General features: G+C 46.6%; 1 protein-coding gene across 2 annotated transcripts in view; it reads left to right on the top strand.

Moving 5' to 3' along the window:
- Slc5a11 (solute carrier family 5 member 11) overlaps positions 1-22076 on the top strand; it is a 46014-nt gene that overhangs the window by 8397 nt on the left and 15541 nt on the right. The window contains exons 3-9 of one of the 2 annotated variants that reach the window (XM_078024185.1): positions 1020-1091; positions 4663-4767; positions 6205-6264; positions 9542-9646; positions 10173-10278; positions 12170-12250; positions 19134-19339. In XM_078024185.1, the coding sequence (XP_077880311.1) occupies positions 1020-1091; positions 4663-4767; positions 6205-6264; positions 9542-9646; positions 10173-10278; positions 12170-12250; positions 19134-19339 (735 nt within the window). The remainder of the gene's footprint in view (positions 1-1019; positions 1092-4662; positions 4768-6204; positions 6265-9541; positions 9647-10172; positions 10279-12169; positions 12251-19133; positions 19340-22076) is intronic. The other variant, XM_040277045.2, reaches the window with a different exon arrangement.

The raw sequence follows: 22076 nt of genomic DNA, 5'->3' as shown, positions 1-22076 counted from the left end.
CCAGAGCCCCTAGGATCACAGGCTTGGCTTCCTCATCCTAAACCCTGAACAGCATGAGATGACCCTATTGTCCTTTACTTAACCGACTTCCTGCTGAGGGACAGTTGGGTTTTCTCTCACCTCTTACTGTCCAGGTTACAATGCACAAACCTTATGCACTCATGATTTTGGAGTGTAGACATGATGTAGGATCAATCTCCTCAAATAGGATTCTCAGACTGAAGGAGACAGGCATTTGCAGTTATGCTAATTTGTGTCCGATTAGCATACATCACCCGTCCGCACACAGGTACCACAAAGCCTGTTTTATCATGTCCTCACCCACCAGGTGCAGTCCAACTGACAGAGGGAAATAGTATCTCCATGCATGGTTAATATGCACTCATCTCATAATGAAGGAGTCTGCACACCCTTAGAGATGAACCCTTTTCCTGTCTCTGAAATCCATGCTGAAACCTGATGGCCAATGTGACACTGTAAAGAGGAGGAGGGTAGAAACTTCATCAATGGGATCAGAGGCTTCATAAGAACATCAGGGGAACGAGGTCCCCGTCCCACTCACAGGCTCTGTGAGGTCACAGAGGAGGCTCCGTCTATGAGTTACGGGGCCTCACCAGACACCGAACCCGTGGGCACCTTGATCTTGAACCTCCCAACCTCCAGAACTACAAGGCACAAGTTTCTGGTGTCTATAAGTTACCTCGTCTCTGGCATTTTGTTACAGCAGCATGACTGGGCAGGACTTGAGCCTCACTCAGTCTTTCCCTCTGTCCGATGGTCCTGGTGGCACCCACCTCCAGGAGTTGGTAAGGAGCAAAATGAGCTGAGGCCTAAATTATGCTCAGCACGGGACAGGGAGAGCACTCGGTGAATGCCACCCCGATGGGCCATCGTCGCCAGACCAGGGGTCTAACGCTCCAGTGAGGTCCCCAGGTCTGGCCTGCTGGATTCCAGGGGGGCCGTCCCCGTGGGGGATGCCGGGAATTGCTAACAGTCCCCCCCACTCCTCTCTGTTTCAGTCCACGGTGAAGACCAAAAGAGACACGGTGAAGGGCTACTTCCTGGCTGGAGGGGACATGGTGTGGTGGCCAGTAAGTGCTCTCCAGTCCAACTAAGTCCCTTCCCAAAGAACCTTCCAGGGCGGGTGCTCCATCTCGGGCTCCTGGGCTCCGTGCTGTCTGAAAGTCACAGTCCAGACTAGAAAGGGCTGGGCGCCAACTCAAATTTATTTAAGCAAAAAGAGGGTTGATCGGCTCCTCCAAGGGAACCCTCGACCTGTGGACTGGTGTGGGGTGTGGCTGAATGCAGAGGCTCAGGGGATGCCCTGGGACCCAATGACCTGGTTCCTCTGACTATTCTGTCTCTGTCTGTCTGTCTGTCTGTCTCTCATCTATGTTTCTATCTGTCACATAACAGACATAACAGAGAAATAGTCCACCCAACCAAATATGCCTTCTTCTGTGGGCACAGGGAATATTCTCCAAGTCTCGATGAATTTAAAATGACCGAGGCTGGGCGAGATGGTGCACTTGCCTGTCATCCCAGAGGCTCGGGAGGCTGAGGCAGGAGGATCGCTTGTTCAAAGCCAGCCTCAGCAATAAGGAGGCCCTAAGCAACTCAGTGAGACTCTGTCTCTAAATAAAATACAAAATAGGACTGAGGATGGGGCTCAGCAATGGAGTGCTCCTGAGTTCAATCCCCAGTACCAAAATATATATACTGAAACGAACACAAAGTATATTGTCTATCCATGGTGAAATAAAATTAGAAATCGCTAATGGAAGGCAGTTTGGGAATTCACAAATATGTTGAAATTAAGCAATTCATCCTGAAATAATCAATGGATCTGAGAAGAAATTGTAACAATTTTAGGAAATATTTTGAGAGGATTGAAAGCAAAAGCACAGCAAAAGCACTACCCAAAGTTATGAGATGCAGCTAAAGCATTTCTTAGAGGCAAATTCATATTGCAATGCCCAGATTTAAAAAAAAAAAAAAAGAAGAAGAAAGATGCCAAACCAATTACTTAGCCTTTCACATTAACTAGAAAAAGAAAAGCAAACTAAATCCAATATGAGGAGAAGGAAGGAAGCAATAAATATTAGAGTGGAGAGAGAAGAAGTCGAGGCTAGAAAATCCTCAGAGGAATCAACAATAGCAAAGGTAGGGCCAGGTGCTGTGGCACGCGCCTGTCATCCCAGCAGCTGTGGGAGGCTGAGGCAGGAGGGTTACCAGTTCAAAGCCAGCCTCAGCGACTTAGTGAGACACTGTCTTTAAATAAAAAATAAAAAGAGGGCTGGGGCTGTAGCTCAGAGGTAGAGCACTTGTCTAGCACACGTGAGGCACTGGGTTCCATCCTCAGAACCACATAAAAATGAACAAATAAAATAAAGGCATGCTGTCCATCTGCAACTACAAAAAATTATATATATATATATTAAATATATATAATAAAATAAAAAGAGCTAGGTAGGTGGCTCAGTGGTTAAGCACCTCTGAGTTCAATCCCCAGTACCAAAAAAAAGAAAGAAAAAAAAATTGGTTCTTGCAAAGGTTCATAAAACTGACCACCTCCTAGGGAGGTTGGCCACAAAGAAGAGAAGGTACAAAGTATTAAAATCAGGGATGTAAGAGGTGGTGCTACTACCAATACTAAAGAACATTTTAAGACCATAGTCATCAGGAGACTCTGTGAACCGTTGTATGCCAAAAAAAAAAAAAAAAAAGTTAGAAAATCTAGGTGACATGGAAAAAAAATCCCTAGAAAGACACCAAGTCCCCAGAGTGACTCAAGGAGAAACGAAAAGCCTGACTGTCCTCGTGCAAGGTGGAGACATGGTGTGAGCAACCCTAAAACTTCCCGCGAAGAGAAGCCCCAGCGGAGGACTTCCCAGTGGATTCTTGCCAAAGTTGGGAGAGGAGTTAGCACCGATCCTTCACAAAGTCCTCCCAGAGATAGGGGCACACTTTCTAACCCCTTCTGCACCAGATCTCCCGACGAAAGAGAAGCGACAGGTAAATATTTTGGAGTGCTCTCAGCCCTCCAAATCCAGCAGCACGTAAAAATGACTGCACACCGTGACCACGTGAGATTGACCCTAGAAAAGAGTATTTGGTCTGATTTACCAAAAGTCGGTCAAGGTAAGATGCTGCATCATCCAAGAAGTGGCAAAACCCTCCAGATCCCAGCGGCAGATGCAGAAGAGGCGTTTGACAGAATCTAAAACCCTTCCATGTTGAAACTTCCAAAAAAATACTAGAAATAGAAGGAAACTTCCTTAATTTAATAAAGGACATCCACAAAGACACATCACAGCTACCGTGCCCAGGGGTGAAAGATGGAGTTTCCCCCTAAGATTAGGAACCAGACAAAGATTTTTCTGTTTGATGTTGCACTAGGGATTGATCCCAAGGATTCATTACCACTGAGCTACATCCCCAGCTCTTTTTATTTACTAAGATAGGATATTTTTTGTGACGGGGTCTTGCTAAGGTGCTTAGGGTCTCACTGATTTGCTGAGACTGGCCTCAAATTGCAATCCTCCTGCCTCAGCCTCCTGAGTCTCTGGGATTACAGGGATGCCCTTATGACACTTGGATTCAACATTTTGCCAGAGGTCCTAGTCAGGGAAATTCACAAGAAAAAGAAGTAGTCACCCTGATTGAAGAGGAAAAGAGAAATCTCTCTCAATTTGCATACAATATGATCTTGCCCATAGAAACTAAGTAATCCACAAAATGCTACTCGAGGTTATAAATGAGTTCAGTAAGACTGCAGAATATAAGATCAATGTTGAAAGTTCATTGCATTTTAGCCGGGCACAGTGGTGCACGCCTGTCCTTTTAGCAGCTCCAGAGGCTGAGACAGGAGGATCGCAAGTTCAAAGCCAGCCTCAGACATTGAGTAAGACCCTAAGCAACTCAGGGAGATCCTGACTCAAAATATAAAAAAGGGCTGGGGATGTGGCTCAGGGTTAAGCGTCCCTGAGTCAAACCCTGGCACACACACACACACAAAAAGAAGTCCATTGTAATTTTATATACTAGTAACGAATAATCTGAAAATGAAATTAAGAGAATAATTCCATTAACAATGGCATCAAAAATAAAATACCTTTGATAACAGGTGGGTAACACACACTGCAAACATCATGAGACAAGTTAAAGAACTAATGGATTGAAAGACACCCTGTCAGAGCCAAGGGCTGTCCCGGCCAGTCAGCAGAGAGCAGAGTCTGGAATCAGGGAGGACAGTCTTGGCCACTTCCTCCCGGAAGTTAGGCTGGTGACGTGCGCAGCAAGGGGTGAGGAGTCTCAGGCTCCGGATTCTCATCAGGAAGCATTTACATCAGTGCCTGTCATTCTCCCCTCCCCGCCAAGGACGCTGCGCACGGTTGTTCAAGCTGTGCACTGTGTTCCTCTAGGGGGCGCAATTCCATCTGCAGGCGTTGAAGGGGAGGTGTGCCTGTTTAACCATGTCTGATAGGTGGATGCCAAAGAGCCGGGAGGGAGGGTCTTTTTCTAATTTGAACAAAGTTGCCAGACAGAGAAGGGGGGGCTCTCTTTCTCCTCTTGACTTGCCTTGGTCCCTTTGGAACCTGGACAGAACTGGGGGGTGGGACAGTTCTTGGCTGCACCGTCTGATCCATCTGTCCCCCGCAGGTGGGCGCATCCTTGTTCGCCAGCAATGTGGGAAGTGGACATTTCCTTGGTCTGGCGGGGTCAGGGGCTGCTGTGGGTATCTCGGTCACTGCTTATGAGCTGAATGTAAGTATTTCACCCCGGACACGGCACCTGGCCTCTACCTGGTGGGGGCGCCTGGGGAGAAGTGGTGAATGCCCTGCACTTTATTGACTTCATTGTTTGGTACCAGGTGCTTAACCACTGAGCCACATCCCCAGGCCTTTTTAAAAATTGTTTATTTGGAAGCAGTTTTTTTTTTTTTTTTTTTTTTTTTTTTTTGCTAAGTTGCTTAGGGCCTCGCTAAGTTGCTGAGGCTGGCTTTGAACTTGCGATCCTCCTGCCTCAGCCTCCTGAGCCGCTGGGTCAACAGGCGTGCACCACCGATGCACTTTAAGAAGCAGAACAGTGCTTTTTGAAAACAGGAACCTCCCTGGGTCTGTGAGCCTCAGACGTCCCTGCGTTTGCTTGGTGACTCCAACAATAGAGATTTGGAGAAGACGATTCAGAGTCCCTCCCTCTCAGATGCAGAAAAAGGATGATGTAATCAGTTGTCCATCCCAAAAATTATATGGCTCAGTGGTATTTGTTTTTTTTTTTTTTAACCCTCGAGATACCCATGAGAAGACACATTTCTACACAGCAGAATTCACACTGGATTATTTTTCCTGGGAAGGGACCTTGTGTTTATTAATGATGCCCTTCATCTTCATCATGACTAACGTTTTTTAAATGCTTACTCTATGCCAGGCTGCATATACTATCACATTATGAAATTCAATTACAGACTAGAACCCAAATACTTGGGTTCACATCCTGGTTTCAATGTTTATAAGCTCTGTGACCCTGGGCAAGTTACTTAACCTCTCTGAGCCTCGTAGAGCCACTGAGCTCCATCTTCAACCTGGACTGTCTAAGAAACAGTTTCTGAAGTCGCTTCCTCGTCTCTACCTGCCACGTGGAGACATCAAGAGAATTAAGTGAATTAACAAGTGAATTAATGCTTGGAAAGGCTGAAGAGAAATTCCTGGCATATAGTAATTGCTTGGTAAATGTCATCTCGCCGATTTCTCTGTAGCAAAATAGTGAGGTGCTGTGATTCGCATTCCACCATTGAGCAGACTGAGTCTCAGCAACTCTCCCAGCATCCCCAGTTATGCCTGAGCGTGTCCAGTCTTTGAGCCCAGGTCTGCATTAACCACTGCCAAGGAGACAGGAAGAACAACTGGATGCACGGGCTGGCGGGGGGTGGGGTGGGGGAGGTGGGGAGGGTACATTCAGGCTACACAAAACTAGAGGGCGTCACAAAGGCTTCTGTTTCCACTCTTCCCTTCCCTCCTTAATTCTCTTCTCCCCATTTTTAAAAATGGAAAGCCGAAGGCCAGGGAAGGTGAACCATGCAGCAAAATAAGACACAAAATGAGGTGGAGTTCAGGTCAGGTTCCCTCAGGGTGCAGGGAGACATCTGGATCGGCACCTCGTTGGGAGCTGGGAGTCAACTTCTGCCTGTGTTTTTTTGGGCAGGGCTTATTTTCTGTGTTGATGTTGTCGTGGATCTTCCTGCCCATCTACATCGCTGGCCAGGTGAGTCTGAGGAGCTTCAGGTGGGGTGGGATGGGAAGACACCGGGGGAAATGCTGGGCTGGCCTTCCCTGTCCTCGGGCCCATGGACATCCATAAGAGGTCCCAGCTCTGGGGAGGGATGAGGCACAGGTGAGGGCACTAGGACCCCTGAGCAGCTCTGACCTCATAATCCACATCCTAAGGTGCACATGGGGGGCTCAGGGGCTGGAAAGAATTGGGCTTGGAATTGTTTTAATGCCAAAACACAAATATTAATAATAAAAAAAAATCTCTTCAGGTGTGATGACTCACGCCTATGATCTCAGTGGCTAGAGAGGCTGAGGCAGGAGGATCACGAGTTCAAAGCCAGCCTCAGCAAAAGTGAGGCCCTAAGCAACTCAGTGAGACCCTGTCTCTAAATAAAATACAAAACAGGGCTGGGGGTGGGGCTCAGTGGTCGAGTGCCCCTGAGTTCAATCCCTGGTACCAAAGAAAAAAAACACCTGAAGCTTAATGTCCCCTTGGAGCCTTAGAAGGACCACCGGCCTCCCTTTCAGCCTCAAGAAATCACTTCCTGACTTTTCTTTGCAGTTTTTATCACACCTACCTGAACAATATCATTTGATCGAGCTTTTATCTATAGTCACATATACATTGAATCAGGGGTAGCATATTTTATTTTTTTAAGTAATGCATTGTACTGACACATAACAGTCGAGTTCATTTTGACAGAATCATATGTGCATGGAACGTGATCTACTCGGTTTCCGTCGCTGGTCCCCCTCCTTTTCCCTCCCTCCTCCCTCCCCCTCTCCTCCACCCCCTACTTTTCTGGCACTTTACCACTGAGCCACATCACCAGCCCTTTTGTATTTCTTATTTTCATATTTTGAGACAGAGTTGTTTAGGGCCTTGCTAAGTTTCGGAGGCTGGCCTTGAACTTGCAATCCTCCTGCCTCAGCCTCCTGGGGGACCCCACAGAGGGTAGTCACATTGATCCTGTCTTTCACATCTTTTTTTTTTTTTTTTAAATCTTGTCATATCACAAAGGCATAAAGATATTCTCCCACGTATACAAGAGGAAGAGTCTCTTCCTCTTCTCTTTGGCCACGTGGTGAGCAGTTGGGTTCCATCACGCTCTCCCACCGTGATGTGCTGCCTCAGGTCCAGAGCAATGGAGCCAACCAATCCTGGGCTAAACATGAACCCAAACTAAAGTGTGAGCCACAACAAGCCTCTTCTTTTTATAAAAGGACTATCTTGGGTATCTGATATAATGACAGGAAGTCTAAGACTTTTGCCCATTTTTCTATTAGGTTACGTGTCTTGTTTTATTGATTTGTTCTCATTCTCCGTAGATTCTAGAAACAAGTCCTTAGGATGGTTGTGTGTTAACAGATATCTTTTTTTTTCCTACTCGATTTGCTTTCATACAGTACCTTTCAATAAGCAGGTCTCGATTTTACTGTAGTCACATTGATCACGTCTTTTACATCTTGTTTTTTTTTTTTAATCTTGTCATATCACAAAGGCATAAAGATATTCTCCCACGTATACTTTTTTTTCTAGAACTTTCCACCTCCACCTAGAATTCATTTTTTGCCTACCATATTTGGAGAATAGGGTCCTGCAAATATTGCCCACTAAGGCAATTACAGACTAATTTGATTTATGAACGTGCTCTCCGGGGCCACCCATCTCTCCACTCATTTCCATTATTTTGTATATTTTCCCAAATCCTATTCATCCTTCAGATTTTTAGATCAAGCATCAATTCTTCCAGGAAACCCTTTCGGAGCTCCCCCTCCGCTTAAATCTCCTCCTCTGTTGGTTTTCTCGGGTTGCTGTTTTGCATTCGCTTGTGTAATTATTAATCTGACTTTTCCACGAGACCAGGGTTCTCAGCCTTGGTACCAGTGATGTTTGGGGCTGGATCATTCTTTGTCGTGTGTGTGTGTGTGTGTGTGTGTGTGTGTGTGTGTGTGTGTGGTGGGTAGTAGGGGAGTTCTGTGCATTCCAGGATGTTGAACAACATCTCTGGTCTCTATCCTGGGCTGCCAGTAGCTCGTCCCCAAATTGTGACAGCCAGAATGTTTCCAGTCAGTGCCAAAATCTCCCTGGGGGGTGAAAACTCTTGCCTGGTGGAGAATCATCGCACTAGACTGCTCTGTGTCTCCCAGGAGGGTGGGGGCCACCTGTTTTCTCCCCGTGTCTAGAATACTGCCAGGCAGGTGGCAGGCGCCTTGTCCCCTCTCTGTCTCCTCTCTCTTCCCCCTCCTCTCTCCCTCTTCTCTCTCTCTCCTCTCTCTCACTCTCTCTCTCCCCCCTCCCCCTCCTTCTCCCCCACCCCCACCTGGCATGCCGGCCAGTTGTCTTTCCTGTCCTCCACCCTCAGCCTGGGCAGGCCAGCCTCAGCAATCAACTTAGTGAGACTGTCTCAAACTGAAAAATTAAAAGGGCTGGGAGTGTAGCTCAGTGGTAAACCACCCTTGGGTTAAACGCCCAGAACAACAACAACAACAAAAAAAAATCTTTGATGTACAACAATAATTTGCCAGAAGAGAATAGAAACGAAATGGTCCCTATCATTCCTATATTTATTTTTGAGGGTTCCCTTAAATTTAGGACTGGGTTTTTGTTGTTGTTGTTTGTTTTTATTTTGGGGAATTGAATCCAGGGGGGCTTAATAACCACTGAGCCACGTCCCCAGCAACCTTTTAAAGAAATATTTCACTGGCAGCCTCTGGGATTACAGGTGTGCACCATGTCACCCGGCTCTTAGGACTGGTTTTCTATTACAGAAGTGATTTAAAGTATCTTTTTTATATAAGTTTATGTAAATAAGAAAGTGTGCCAATTAGAAAAAAAAAATGTTAAATAAAACATAATCCTGGCCGGGCGCAGAGGCATGTGCCTGCAATCCCAGCTCCTTGGGATCACGGGGGCCAGCCTGGCAAATTAGCAAGACCCTGTCTCAAGTTAAAAAAATAAGAGCTGGTGGTAGAGGGCCCCCGGGCTCGGTCCCCAACAGTGCCCAATCAGAACAGGCTCCGGCCACCGTAGGGGGGCACTCCATGTGGGGATGTGATGGTGGGGTACACATCCCTGCACAGAACCCCACTCCTCCACTCTCTGGGCCCCTTTTCCCTTCTTCCTTCTTCGGTGCCCCGTTAAGAATCCCTGGAAGACCCTCTGGGAGTCTGGCTTTGGGGCAGGGCGGGCCTGGACAGGGCTGGTGGCTGGGGACCTGGTGTCCAGAGCCAGCTGGAGGTGAAAGCTGGCTCCCCCCGCTCCCCAGGTCACCACGATGCCCGAGTACCTGCGGAAGCGCTTCGGGGGCAGCAGGATCTCCATCACCCTGGCGGTCATCTACCTGTTCATGTACATCTTCACCAAGATATCGGTAAGGGGGGGGGGGGGACGCGGCCTGGCCTGGCCCTGCAGCATGGCGGGAAGATGGGTCGCAGCCCATCTGATTAGCTCTTCATCAGAGGCACAGAGGGCAAGCTGGACGTGCCCACCCCGACCTCTGGATGGGCAGATCGCCTGGACAGAGGCCACACAGACGTGCAACCTCGGGGGACGCGTGGGCCCAGCAGGCCTGGCTCGGCCGAGCAGCTGGGGTGGGGAGGGATGTGCCCCAGGTGAGGGGACCAGGGGAGGCAGAAGGAGTTCCCCTGGAACCAAAGAGCTCCAGGCTCAAAGGACAGACTCGGGATCCCTTCTAGAACGTTCCTTTGCAAACCCTGGAGAACGTTCAGCTGCTGCGAAGCCTTGCAGGAAGTCACATCTCAGAAGGGGTTCACCGGTGAGAGGAAGGGGGTTGGCATTTCAGAAGGCTTCTGCTGACCCCGGAGAAACTGTGCTGCAATGTCCATCCCTTCATCCCCGCGTCCCTCCGCTCATCCGTCACACTCTTGTCCCCGCAGGTGGACATGTATGCGGGCGCCATCTTCATCCAGCAGTCTCTGCACCTGGACCTCTACCTCTCAGTTGTGGGGCTCCTGGCCATCACCGCTCTGTACACCGTTGCAGGTACGACCAAGCCAGGGGTGGTGCCGGAGAGGTGGGAGGCGCTTCTGGTGTCCCGGGGTGTGGGGACCCTGAAACCTCACTCCACACCCCGGTAAGATGGATCTTGGCCCTGACCTAAAGAAAAGGGGGTTGCCAACTAAGAAAAAGAATTTTTAAAGTGCACCATACACACTGTTTTTTGTTCCCTGAACCCCAGAACTATTTATTGAGGACCTACTAAGTGTTGAGTATGGGTATTCACATGCAGAATACGAGGCTGAGTATTTAACTCTTGCAATTCTGGAGCCTTGAGATTGAGCAGCTTTATCTTCCCCGCCCCCAGATGTGTGTCCTAGGAAAGTTGCCGAGCACATAGTAGGGCCTTGACTGGTTTTGAATGTTTACCTTCTCATCTGCTTCAGCTTCACCTTCTCTGCTTCCTGTTGGCACAGTAGAATTCACTCCACAGATGTGCATCTGTACACGCACACATACACACAACTGGTGTGTCAAAGAAAAATTTTCACACCTACTATGTGCTGGACATTGTCCTAAGAATTGGGGCATAGAAATAAGCAAGAGAGACAAAAATCTCTACTCTAGAGGAACTTACATCCTAAGCATAAAATAGCAAATGTTTGCCGGGCACAGTGGGTCATGTCTGTGTAATCCCAGCATCTCGGGAGGCTGAAGCAGGAGGATCACAAGTTCAAAGCCAGCCTCAGAAACTTAATGCGGCCCTAAGCAACTCAGTGACACCCTGTCTCTAAATAAAATGTCCAAAGGGCTAAGGATGTGGCTCAGTGGTTAAGTGCCCCTGAGTTCAATCCCAGGTACCCCTCCCCCAAAAAATCGCAAATGCTCAATTCACAGTAACCTCCTAGGAAGGCGGGTGGGTTTAAGTGACACTAAACTTTAGTTTCTCAATAGCTTCAGGTGGATTCATCAGAGGGCAGCAGAGAAGGGAGGCCAGAAGCCAGGCTCCTCCCACTTGTTAGGGGGCTGGGCTTCTGCTGATCAGGAGGCGGAGTCAGGGAGAAAGCCACGCCCACACGCAGGGTTGGTTTGGGGATCACACACCGACCCTGCCCTCTAGTAGACAGGTGCGCACAGACAGTGTCCTTTCCCTAGGACGCAGGGAGGAACAGGTGCTGATGGCTTGCCACCGTGACGTCATTGCACAGATTAGTCTTTGCAGTGCCCAGTGGAATCCTCTCAGGCTGACCACCTTGACCTTGATCAGAAAGCCTAGGGGTGTCCGAATGCCTGGTCCTCACCTCCCTTTGCCGACCTTAGTAATAAAGCTGTTCAGAGCTTGGGGACCCTGGTGCAGGCATCAGTTCCTGGGTGGGTGTGAGGTCCCTTCCTGCTGTGCCAACACACCCCCCACCCTGCGGGGACTTCCCCAAACCGGCTTATCATTTCCTGCACCTTCATGGCTCACCTGGGTGGTGGCTCTGCTGGCCTGGCCTTCACTGAACGGGAGTTGGAGGGCACCCTGAAGGCTGGTGGGACCCAGATGGCCCTCACATGGGGGGGTGGGCAGCAGGGGCAGCCGGCTGGGCGGCCCCTCCAGATGGCCACCACCCTCCACTAGGTGAGACTGGGCTGCTGAAAGCCGCTGCTGTCAGGGCAGAGTAAGAACCAAAGCCACCGGGCTCCTGGAGGGCCAGGCTTGGAGCCACACAGTGTCACTTCTACCAAGATCAGAGCAAGTCACAGGGCCATCTGCTGCTCCGCATCAAAGGAGCAGCCACTTCCCACTGCAGAATGTGCAGGCCCACAGGGAAGAGTCAGGGTACCGACTCGGCCATCAGCCAGACTTAGGAAGTCTCAGGTCAGTTCCTGACCTTGTGGGTTCCCTCGGTGACCATCAGTGGACCTGGTCCTCACCTAGCGCTCGTCCCCCCAGGTGGCCTGGCGGCGGTGATCTACACGGACGCTCTGCAGACTGTGATCATGCTCCTGGGCGCACTCATCCTGATGGGCTACAGTAAGTGGGTCCTGCCGTCACTCGGGGGCACGACAGCACACTGTGATCCGGGGGCTTTGCCTGAGAATGGGTGATTTTGGATAAAAGAGGATTGTGTTATTGTGGAAGTTTTTGGATTTTTTAAAAAATATTCTTAGTTGTAGATGGACACAAGACCTTTATTTTATTTATTTTTACGTGGTGCTGAGGATGGAGCCCAGGGCCTCCCATGTGCCAGGCAAACGCTCCACCTCTGAGTCACCACCCCGGCCCTTTTCTGTTTTGTTTTGTTTTTTTAAGTAAAAAATTAATATCCCTTCCTCTGTGGATATGGATAAATCTATGAAAGGGAAACTCTTTCTTACAGAAGAATTCTGATAGATCAACAGAGATGAGATGGAGGCAATAGAAAATCACCCTTGGCTCACCGGAGTAATTACTGTTGCCGGTATTGTCCAGGCTCAGTGGTCCAGTTAGCGGGTGAAACCTCATGAAGACATAGATATTCACAGAATATCAAAGTACAGCACCGGAGCGGGGCACAGCGGCACACGCCTGTAATCCCAGCGACTCGGGAGGCTGAGGCAGGAGGATCACAAGTTCAAAGCCAGCCTCGGCAACTTGGTGAGAAAGAAGGAAAAAGAAAGAAAAATATTGCACCTGACATAGTTATCAGTTACAAAAGGAAAAATAGTCAGTATACAGTGAAGGAAACTGGCACACACCAGCATAACTAAGTGATCAAGGGCTGGGGATGTGGCTCAAGTGGCAGCGCGCTCGCCTGGCACGCGTGCAGCCCGGGTTCGATCCTCAGCACCACATACAAACAAAATGTTGTGTCCGCCGAAAAACTAAAAGAATAAATATTTTAAAATATTTTTAAAAATCTCTCTCTCTCTCTCTCTCTCTCTCTCTCTCTCTCTCTCTCTCGCTCTCGCTCTCGCTCTCGCTCTCTTGCTCGCTCTCTCTTTAAAAAAAAAAAAAGTGATCAAGGTTAAGACCGGCAAGGATAAGACATATTGGTACCACGTACCTCCTGATCCTAGGCAGAGCACATCAACTCTGCTATTCTTTTGTTGGTGGTGTTGTTCCTGGGGATTGAATCTAGGAGCACTCTACAATTGAGCCACATCCCCAGCCCTTTACATTTTTTTTTTTTTAATTTTGAGACAACAAGTCACTAAATTGTTGAGGCTGGCTTCAAACTTGTGATCCTCCTGCCTCAGCCTCCCCGGTAGCTGGGATTATAAGCATGTGCCACTGCACCTGACTAACTCTGTGCCATTCTTGCCAAAAAATACATGCATCTTAGATGAAAAAGTGTGCTGTATAGGTGTAATGTGAATCGTGATGCCTTCTGCCATCATCTATAACAAATTGAATATAAACAAATAAACATAAACAAATAAACATAAACAAAATATGCCATCATATATAACAAGACACTGCCCATGGTGCTGGAGGCCGGGAAGTGCAGAGTCCAGCTGCCAGCAGATTCTGTTTGATGAGCACAGACCTTCTGCTGTGTCCTCCCACGTGGAAGGAGCAGCTAATTGTCTGAGGTCCCTTTTATATGGCCCTGATCCCACTCTTGAGGAATCTGCTCTCACAGCCTAATCACATCCCAAAGTCCCCATTACCCCGGGGATGAGGGTTCCAACATGCGGATTTAGGGGAGGACTCTAACATTGACAGTAGCCAATGCTGATTTCTTCTTCCTTTCGGTAGCTGTACTGTGGTTAGGTAAGACGACAGCACTGGCTGTCTGTCCTGCCTGGTCCCCAGGTCAGGGGTGATCAGCTGTGGGGTTTTGGAAAGTGACTGGATCGTGGGGCACTGATCTTATCAACGGGCTAATCCACTAATGACGCCTTACCTGCAGGGACTATTGGGAGGCAATGGGAATCAGTGCACCTAGGTGAAGGGACGGGTCCTTGGGCACACGTGTGTGCTCTTGGGGACTATAAAGAGAGCTTCTCTCTGCTCCCCAGCTGCCTGAGCTGAGCGGCTTTCCTCCACCACCCGCTGCTGCCATGATGCTCGGCCTCATCTCAGGCCAATAGATCTGGGCCAACCATCCGGCACCAGGAGCCAGAATCAAGTTTTCCTTCTTAAAAGTTGTTTTTCTCAGACATTGTGTCTCAGTGACAAAAAGCTAATTCACTTGTCCTTTAGAATATATGTTTAAGGTTTTTTTTTCCTTAAAAGGTAAATAACAAAGAATCACAACCAAAAGTAAAAAAAAATATAATAGAATGCAAAGCATTACCTGTTTCAATCCAAGAAAATCAGATAAAAGTCTCTACTGACGGCAATGATCAACTCTGGAGGGTTTACGGGGGGCGTGCTGTTATTATTCTTTTACTCAGCTACGTATTGTTTATTTCCTCCACAAAACTCAATATTTCTAGTTTGGGTGGGGAAAAAAAAACTCCATTGCTATAATTTGCAAGTGGCATGTGTAAAAATAAGCATAACATAAGGCAAAAAAGGATTCCACAGAGGGAAATATCTTTTAGATTCAAAATAGAAAATTGACAGCGAAGATATAATCTGTGTGTGTAAATAACATTGCAGCAAGACACACAAAAGCAAAGCTGGTCAGAATGAAGTTGACAGAAAACGAAGTAGAATGGAAATACTTTAGCACATGACAGAACAAGAAGCCAAAACAAACATATTTAGAAGTAAAAAAAATTTACATAAACAAATAAACATTAGTATCATAGTGAATGTTCCTTTTCCCCCAGCATCCTCAGAAACATCTAGAAAACTCAATTATGGAAAAAAATATTTAAAATTTGCAAAAATACCCATGCTAACATTATTCTATGACCTTACCCAGGTAAAACAAACCAAAACCAATTAAACTCATAACGATGAGTTTACATTTACTTTCAATCTAATCACTTAGAATTTTACTTTATTTATATTTTAAACAATACCTTTATTTTGCTTATTTATTTTTATGTGGTGCTGAGGATGGAACCCAGCACCTCGCCCATGCAAGACGTGCGCTCTACCACTGAGCCACCGCCCCAGCCCAATCACTTAGAATTTTAAAGCCGTCTCCCAAATAATACTCTGTGTGCATCTGTGGTCCCCAGAACTTGGGGGACTGAGGAGGGAGGATTATTTGAGTTCACAAACGTGAGGCCAGCCTGGGAAACATAGTGAGACCCCCCTGGTTTCAAAAAGAAAAAAAAATACAATTATGAATCATTCATAAAAAAATGATAAGACCATTTCATTTCCTACTTAATAGAGGAAGTTAAACACTATACTGTAAAAACATATAGATATTTTTGGTACCAGGAATTAAACCAGGGTGCTTAAGCCCTGAGCCACATCTCCAACTCTTTTTATTTTTTATTTAGAGACGGTGTTATGCTTTGGAGGTGAGGTGTCCCCAAAAGCTCGTGTGTGAGACAATTCGAGAAGGTTCGCAGGAGTCCCCTGACAGGGATTAACGGAGTGGTAATGAAGAGGTGGGGTGTGGGAATGGGGCGCGGCTTTGGTGTGCATATTTTATCTGGAGAGTGGAGTCTCTCTCCGCTTCCTGTGAGCTGCTTCCCTCTGTCACACACTCCGCAGTGACATTCAGTGTCACCTCATACCCCGAGGAATGCAGCCAACCTTCTGTGGCCAAGACCTCTGAAACCGTGAGCCCTCAAATAAACCTTTCCTCCTCCACAGTTGTTCTGATCGGGTCCTTTAGTCACAGCCACAAAAGAGCTGACTGAAATACAGGGTCTTGCTAAGCTGCTTGGGGCCTAAGCTGCTGAGGCTGGCCTTGAACTTGCGATCCTTCTGCCTCAGCCTCCAGAGCCACTGGGATTACAGGCGTGCACCATGGCTCTCAGCTGTAAAAACATTTGTATCCATCAATGTGAAAGCCCAATTGAATGAATTAGAATTGAGAAAGCTACAAAATGTCTTACTCCAGCATCTGTTTTCATTGAAAAGAACAATAAAATATGGTGGCAAATCAAATCAATGAAAAAGAAGAAAAAAAAAATAAATGCAATATAATTAGGAATGAGGAAAAGAACTAAATACCCAAAAGCAAGAACATTAAGTTATCAGGCTACACTACACACGGCTTTATGCCGATAAACATAAAAAAAAATCACTTTAAATTCATGCTTTTCCGGGAAAGTATGAATTATTAAATTTGACTCCAGAGAAACTAAGAGACTTAATAGTTCAATGTTTAAGGAGAAATTCAAACCTAACACTAGAAGTTATCTCAGTAAAATCAGAGAAAAAGGATGCTACCTTATAAATTCTACAAAAATGAAACGTATAAGATCTACTTGTTAAAAAGAAATAAAATTATTTGCTGATGATAACATTACGAGTTACCTAGGGGGGAAAAAAATAAGAAAAACTGAAAACCTTGACTTAAAAAATTGTGTAGTAAATCGAGACTATGTTCAAAATCATTCACTTTCATTCGTTCTAAGAAGACTCTGGATTTTATTTGGTACCTGGCTAACTCCTACATTGGTGCTATTCAGTGTATGGGATCCGTGGACGGTTGCTTAGCAACCTTAGCATCACAGGGGAACTCAGGAGCAAGCCAGAATCCTGGGCACCTCCCCTGCCCCCAGACCTGCTGAATCAGAGTCTAATAATTTCCAGGCGATTCATGTGCACATTAAAGCTCATGAAGTACTGGCCTACTCCAGTTTCACCTCTTCTCAGATAATTCTTTACTCAACTATCCATATGATAGATAAAGTTCACCCATATGGGTGGGCCCAGATATGGACCAAAATCAAACTCATCAATACCACAAAGTCACTTAAAAAAAATTTTTTTTTTTAGTTGTAGATGGACAAATACCTTTATTTTGTTTTTTCATTTTATGTGGTGCTGAGGATCGAACCCAACACCTCACATATGTGAGGCAAGCATTCTACCCCTGAGCTACAACCCCAGCCCCCAACAAAGTAATTTTTCAGGGTGATTAGAGTTTGTAATAATTTATTGTATCTTTCAAAATAGCTGGAAGAAAGGATTTTGAAAGTTCCTTTTTTTCTGATCCTACTGGGATGACGTATAGATTTATGAAAATATATATTTTTCCCCATCCAAGCTCCCGATACAAAGAAAGAGTAAATGTCTGACTTGATGGATATGCAGATTACCCTAATTTGATCATTACACATTATATATTTACATAAGTATATTCAGAAATATTACATTGTACTGGGCATGGTGGTGCATGCCTGTAATCCCAGCGGCTCAGGAGGCTGAGGCAGGAGGATCCCTAATTCAAAGCCAGCCTCAGCAAAAGTGAGGCACTAAGCAACTCAGTGAGACCCTGTCTCTAAATAAAATGCAAAAATGGGCTGGGGATGGGGCTCAGTAGTCCAGTGCCCCTGAGTTCAATTGCCAATACCACAGCCCCCCCCAAAAAAAAAGAAATAGCATACTGTGCCCCATAAGTAGGTATAATTATTATGTGTCAAAAATAATAAAAGGATAATTTCTCGGGGAAATAAAGTGGGACAAAAATTGACCATCAAGATAACAGTTTTTCTGGGCATTGGTGGTGAACCCCTATAATCCCAGCAACTCAGGAGGCTGAGGCAGGAGGATCACATGTTCAAAGCCAGCCTCAGCTTTTTTCAAAAAATTGAAAGGGCTTGGGACGTGGCTCCGTGGTTAAACACCCCTGGGTTCAATCCCCTGTCTCCAAAAAGATAACAGTTTGGTTTTTATCTCAGTATCCACTGTTCACCACAATCCTCAGTAAAGATGGGACAGAATGCTGGTTACATGTCATTCTGACCCAAGTGGATACACCAATCTGCTCTCCTCCATGTTAAAAAAACAAAATTGCTAGGGGTGGTGGTGCATACTAATCCCAGTGACTGGAGAGGCTGAGGCAGGAGGATTGCAACTTTGTGGCCAGCCTCAGCAACTTAGACTGTGTCTCAAAATAAAAAAAGTAAAAAGGACTGGGGATACAGTTCAGAGATAGACTGCCCCTGGATTCAGTCCCCAGCAGTGGGAAACGCAGAATGTGGTCCAGAGGGAACAATCTTGAATCCTTTCAATAAATAAAATCAGCTACAGAAGACCGTGGTCTGTTTTCGGGAATAGCTCAGTTTTGTGTGCCAAGTATTTTATGTGCATTATCACACGCGTCCTTGCCCCGCAGTAGAGATTGTGGCTTCACCGTCCCCACAAGCAGGAAAGGAAACTAAAACCTCAGAGACAGGATGTGACTTGCTCAAGGTCTTCCATTTTCTTGGCCCACTCCTTGAATCCGTGAATCGAGAACAGCCGAGAAGATTCAAAGTCAAAAGAACATTGTCTGGGAGCCGGGTTTCTTAACCTGGGACCCAGGGACCAAATTCAGGGTACCTGTGATCCTGGGTCGGGGAAAAAAATCTTGAATTTTCCTAAATCTATCATTGCAATTTGCCATTTCCAATTAGCAGGGTAGGACACAGACCACAGTCATCTTAGCAACATCTGTGACTCGGGTACCAACCGATATCCCTGATGCTTTTGTGACATGACAGCCACAGCAGATATCTTCAAATACTGTTTGACTTCTCCTGAACTAAGTCATTACTAGACACGCTGCTACCTCTTACTTCCTAATGGGGGATATGCCCTGAGTCATCTCTATATTTTGAAGATCGCCCTCTGTTTTCTTTTCAGTGTCTTCTGTGCTTTGTGCATTGAGATATATTATTCTGAGAAGTGATTCACAGTCATTAACAAAGGCATAAAAAAAAATAAAAGAGGTTCAGAAACTTTAAGGGGTGACATTTTTTGGTAGCTCTGTTCCCACCAGGACGTCATCCAGCCCCATCTGTCCCCTTGCCACTGGAGGCGGACCTGTCTGATTTCCTGGGTCACTGAGGTTTCCCCTCTGCTGCAGGTTTTGCTGCGGTGGGCGGGATGGACGGGCTGAAGGAGAAGTACTTCTGGGCCCTGGCCAGCAACCGGAGCGAGAACAGCAGCTGCGGGCTGCCCCGGGAAGACGCCTTCCATATCTTCCGAGATCCGGTGACGTCTGACCTCCCGTGGCCGGGGATCCTATTTGGAATGTCCATCCCATCCCTCTGGTACTGGTGCACGGATCAGGTACAGGGCAGCTGGCTGAGTGAGCTCCCCCCAGACTCCCCTTCCCCCGGGGTGCTGATGGCGTGGCTGACATTGGCCTTCTCCTCTCCCACTCTCGGTTCACTCATCTGTTTCCCCAGCTCCTCGACGACTTCCTTCCTTTCTGCATGTTAAGTTAAATAAATCTCCGTGTTATTTTGCTTTTGGCTCTTCCTGGTGCTGATGGCAGATCCAGAGCTGCTGATCTCTGCCCATCGATCCTGTTCTAGTGCCTGGGAAGAGCATGGCGGTGCGTGCCTGTAATCCTAGCTGCTCAGGAGGCTGAGGCAGGAGGATCGCAGGTTCAGAGCCAGCCTCAGCAACTTAGCGAGGCTATAAGCAACCTAATGAGACCCTGTCTCAAAATTTAAAAAAAATAAAAGGGGCTGAGGATGTGGCTCTGTGGTGAAGTGACCTTGGGTTCAATCCCTGCTACCAAAAGAAGAAGAAGAAGAAAAATCAAGAATACAGAGAGAGGGAGTGACACTTGAGCAAGATTTTGAGGGAATTTTACTCTATTTTTAAATTTAAATTTATTAATTTTTAGTTGCTAGATACTTACATGTCTTTAGAGGATACAATGTGATATTTTGGTACATTGATACTTTGTGTGATGATCAACTGGGGGATATTCAGCTTATCCATCATCTTAAATATTTATCATTTTGTTGAAATAGGAGCATTCAAAATCCTCTCTTCCAACTATTTTGATGTATGTGATACAATATTTTTCACTGCAATCACCTTTCTATGTAATAGTACACCAGAATTTATTCCTTCTATTGTTTTTTTTAAACTTTTTTTTTTAGTTGTCAATGGACCTTTATTTTATTTATTCATATTTGGTGCTGAGAATCGAACCCAGTGCCTCACACATGCTAGGCAAGCACTCTGCCACTGAGCCACACCCTAGCCCCTCGAACTTTTCTTTTCTCTTTTGGTACCAGGGATTGAACCCAGGGCTGCTTAACCACTGAGCCACTTCCCCAGCCATGTTTTTGATTTTGTTTTGTTTTTTTTTTTCAAATTATTTTTCAATATTAGGATCTCTCTAAGTCACTTAGGGCTTCACTAAGTTGTTGAGGTTGGCCTCAATCTTGTGGTCCTCCTGCCTCAGCCTCCCAAGTCACTGGGATTACAGACGTGCACCACCATGCTCTCCAGCTGTAGCTTTGTACCCATTGACCCATCTCCTCCCATCTCTCCCCTGGCCCTCCCCAACCTCTGGTAACCACTCTTCTACTCTTTATGAGCTCAGTTTTGCCAGATTCCACATACAAAGGAAATCACATGGAATTTGTCTTTCTGTGCCTCGATTGTCTACTAAACATAATCTTTAAACCCATCCCTGTTGCCACAAATGAAAGCATTCTTTTTTATCGATGCATAGTATTTCGCTGTGTGTATGCACCACATTTTCTTTGCCCCTTCATCCCCACGTAGGTTGGCTCCATACTATGGTTATTGTGAATTGTGCTGCATTAAACAGGGGAGTGCAGATGTCCCTTTATTATACTGATTTCATGCCCTTTGCATGTATACCCCGGGGTGACATTGCTGGATCAGGTGGCGGTCCTATTTTTAATTTTTGAGGAGTCTTTGCTCTGCGCTCCTTTGACGGAGGAGAGCAAGTGTTCCCATAACTGTGGAGAAAGCGTTTCAGCAGGGGGTACCGCAGAGCAAGGGTCTTAAGGCCAACATGTAACTGGTGAGAAAAAATAAACAAGAAAATTAAAAGACAGTACAGGATGGGAAGCGGGCAGAAGAGAGTCAGTTTGCACTTGCTTGTGGGTACGCAGAGAAACTCTGGGTGGACCTGAAACCCAAGGGCGGGGAGATGAGGGAGACCAGCAGGGGTGGACGGGACCCTTTCCCTGCTCTGATTTAAATCAGTGAATTATCACCCATTCAAATAGGGTGCCTTCCTGTTACACTAAAGATCCAGATCTGTGTACCATTTTGGAAGCTCTTTTGCATAGTCAGGGCTGACGAGAAAATTTGGGGGGGCAGGTACCAGGGATTGAACTCAGGGCACTCGACCACTGAGCCCCATCCTCAGCCCTATTCTGTATTTTATTTAGAGACAGGGTCTCACTGAGCTGCTTAGAGCCTCGCCATTGCTGAGGCTGGCTTTGAACTGGCGATCCTCCTGCCTCAGCCTCCCAAGCTGCTGGGATTACAGGTGTGTGCCACTGCACTCAACCTGATGAGAATTTAATTAAAGCAGTGATCTTGGGTTGGACAATTGAACCGATCGAGGCAGGTGACATTCCAGAGAATGAAGCCCAGGTCCCACCCCTGGGCCTCTGTGCATGAAGAGCTGAGCTCGAGACCATCACGTGTGCCACGTACATATGCTGCCCCTTTAAGAAAGCCCCCTTCTCCACCTTAGCCAGTCTCAGGTAGGAGAGTTCCTGAGACACGGTATGGATCCAGGTGAAGACCATGGTCAAGTTCAGGAGATGCCATTTCACATCTCTGAGCCTCATTTTCTCACGTGTCAAATGGAGCTCCTAATCGTTACAAAATAGAGATGCGTGAGAAATTCTTTCCCAGTCTCGTTACAGGGACGGTAAATGCACCATCGCCAACATTGACATCCGTCCTCTGGCTTATGCTACCGTTTTGGGCACAGCTCGCCAACTTGTATTTATTAATTTGTACAAATCATGACTTTAGTTTGCAAACTCTTATTCCAACGTGTAGCCCTTGAAGGCCA

Source organism: Ictidomys tridecemlineatus, chromosome 10, assembly GCF_052094955.1.
Source record: "Ictidomys tridecemlineatus isolate mIctTri1 chromosome 10, mIctTri1.hap1, whole genome shotgun sequence".
Classification (NCBI taxonomy): domain Eukaryota; kingdom Metazoa; phylum Chordata; class Mammalia; order Rodentia; family Sciuridae; genus Ictidomys; species Ictidomys tridecemlineatus.
The sequence above is the reverse complement of the archived record's forward strand: the minus strand, read 5'-3'. Positions and strand labels throughout refer to the sequence as shown.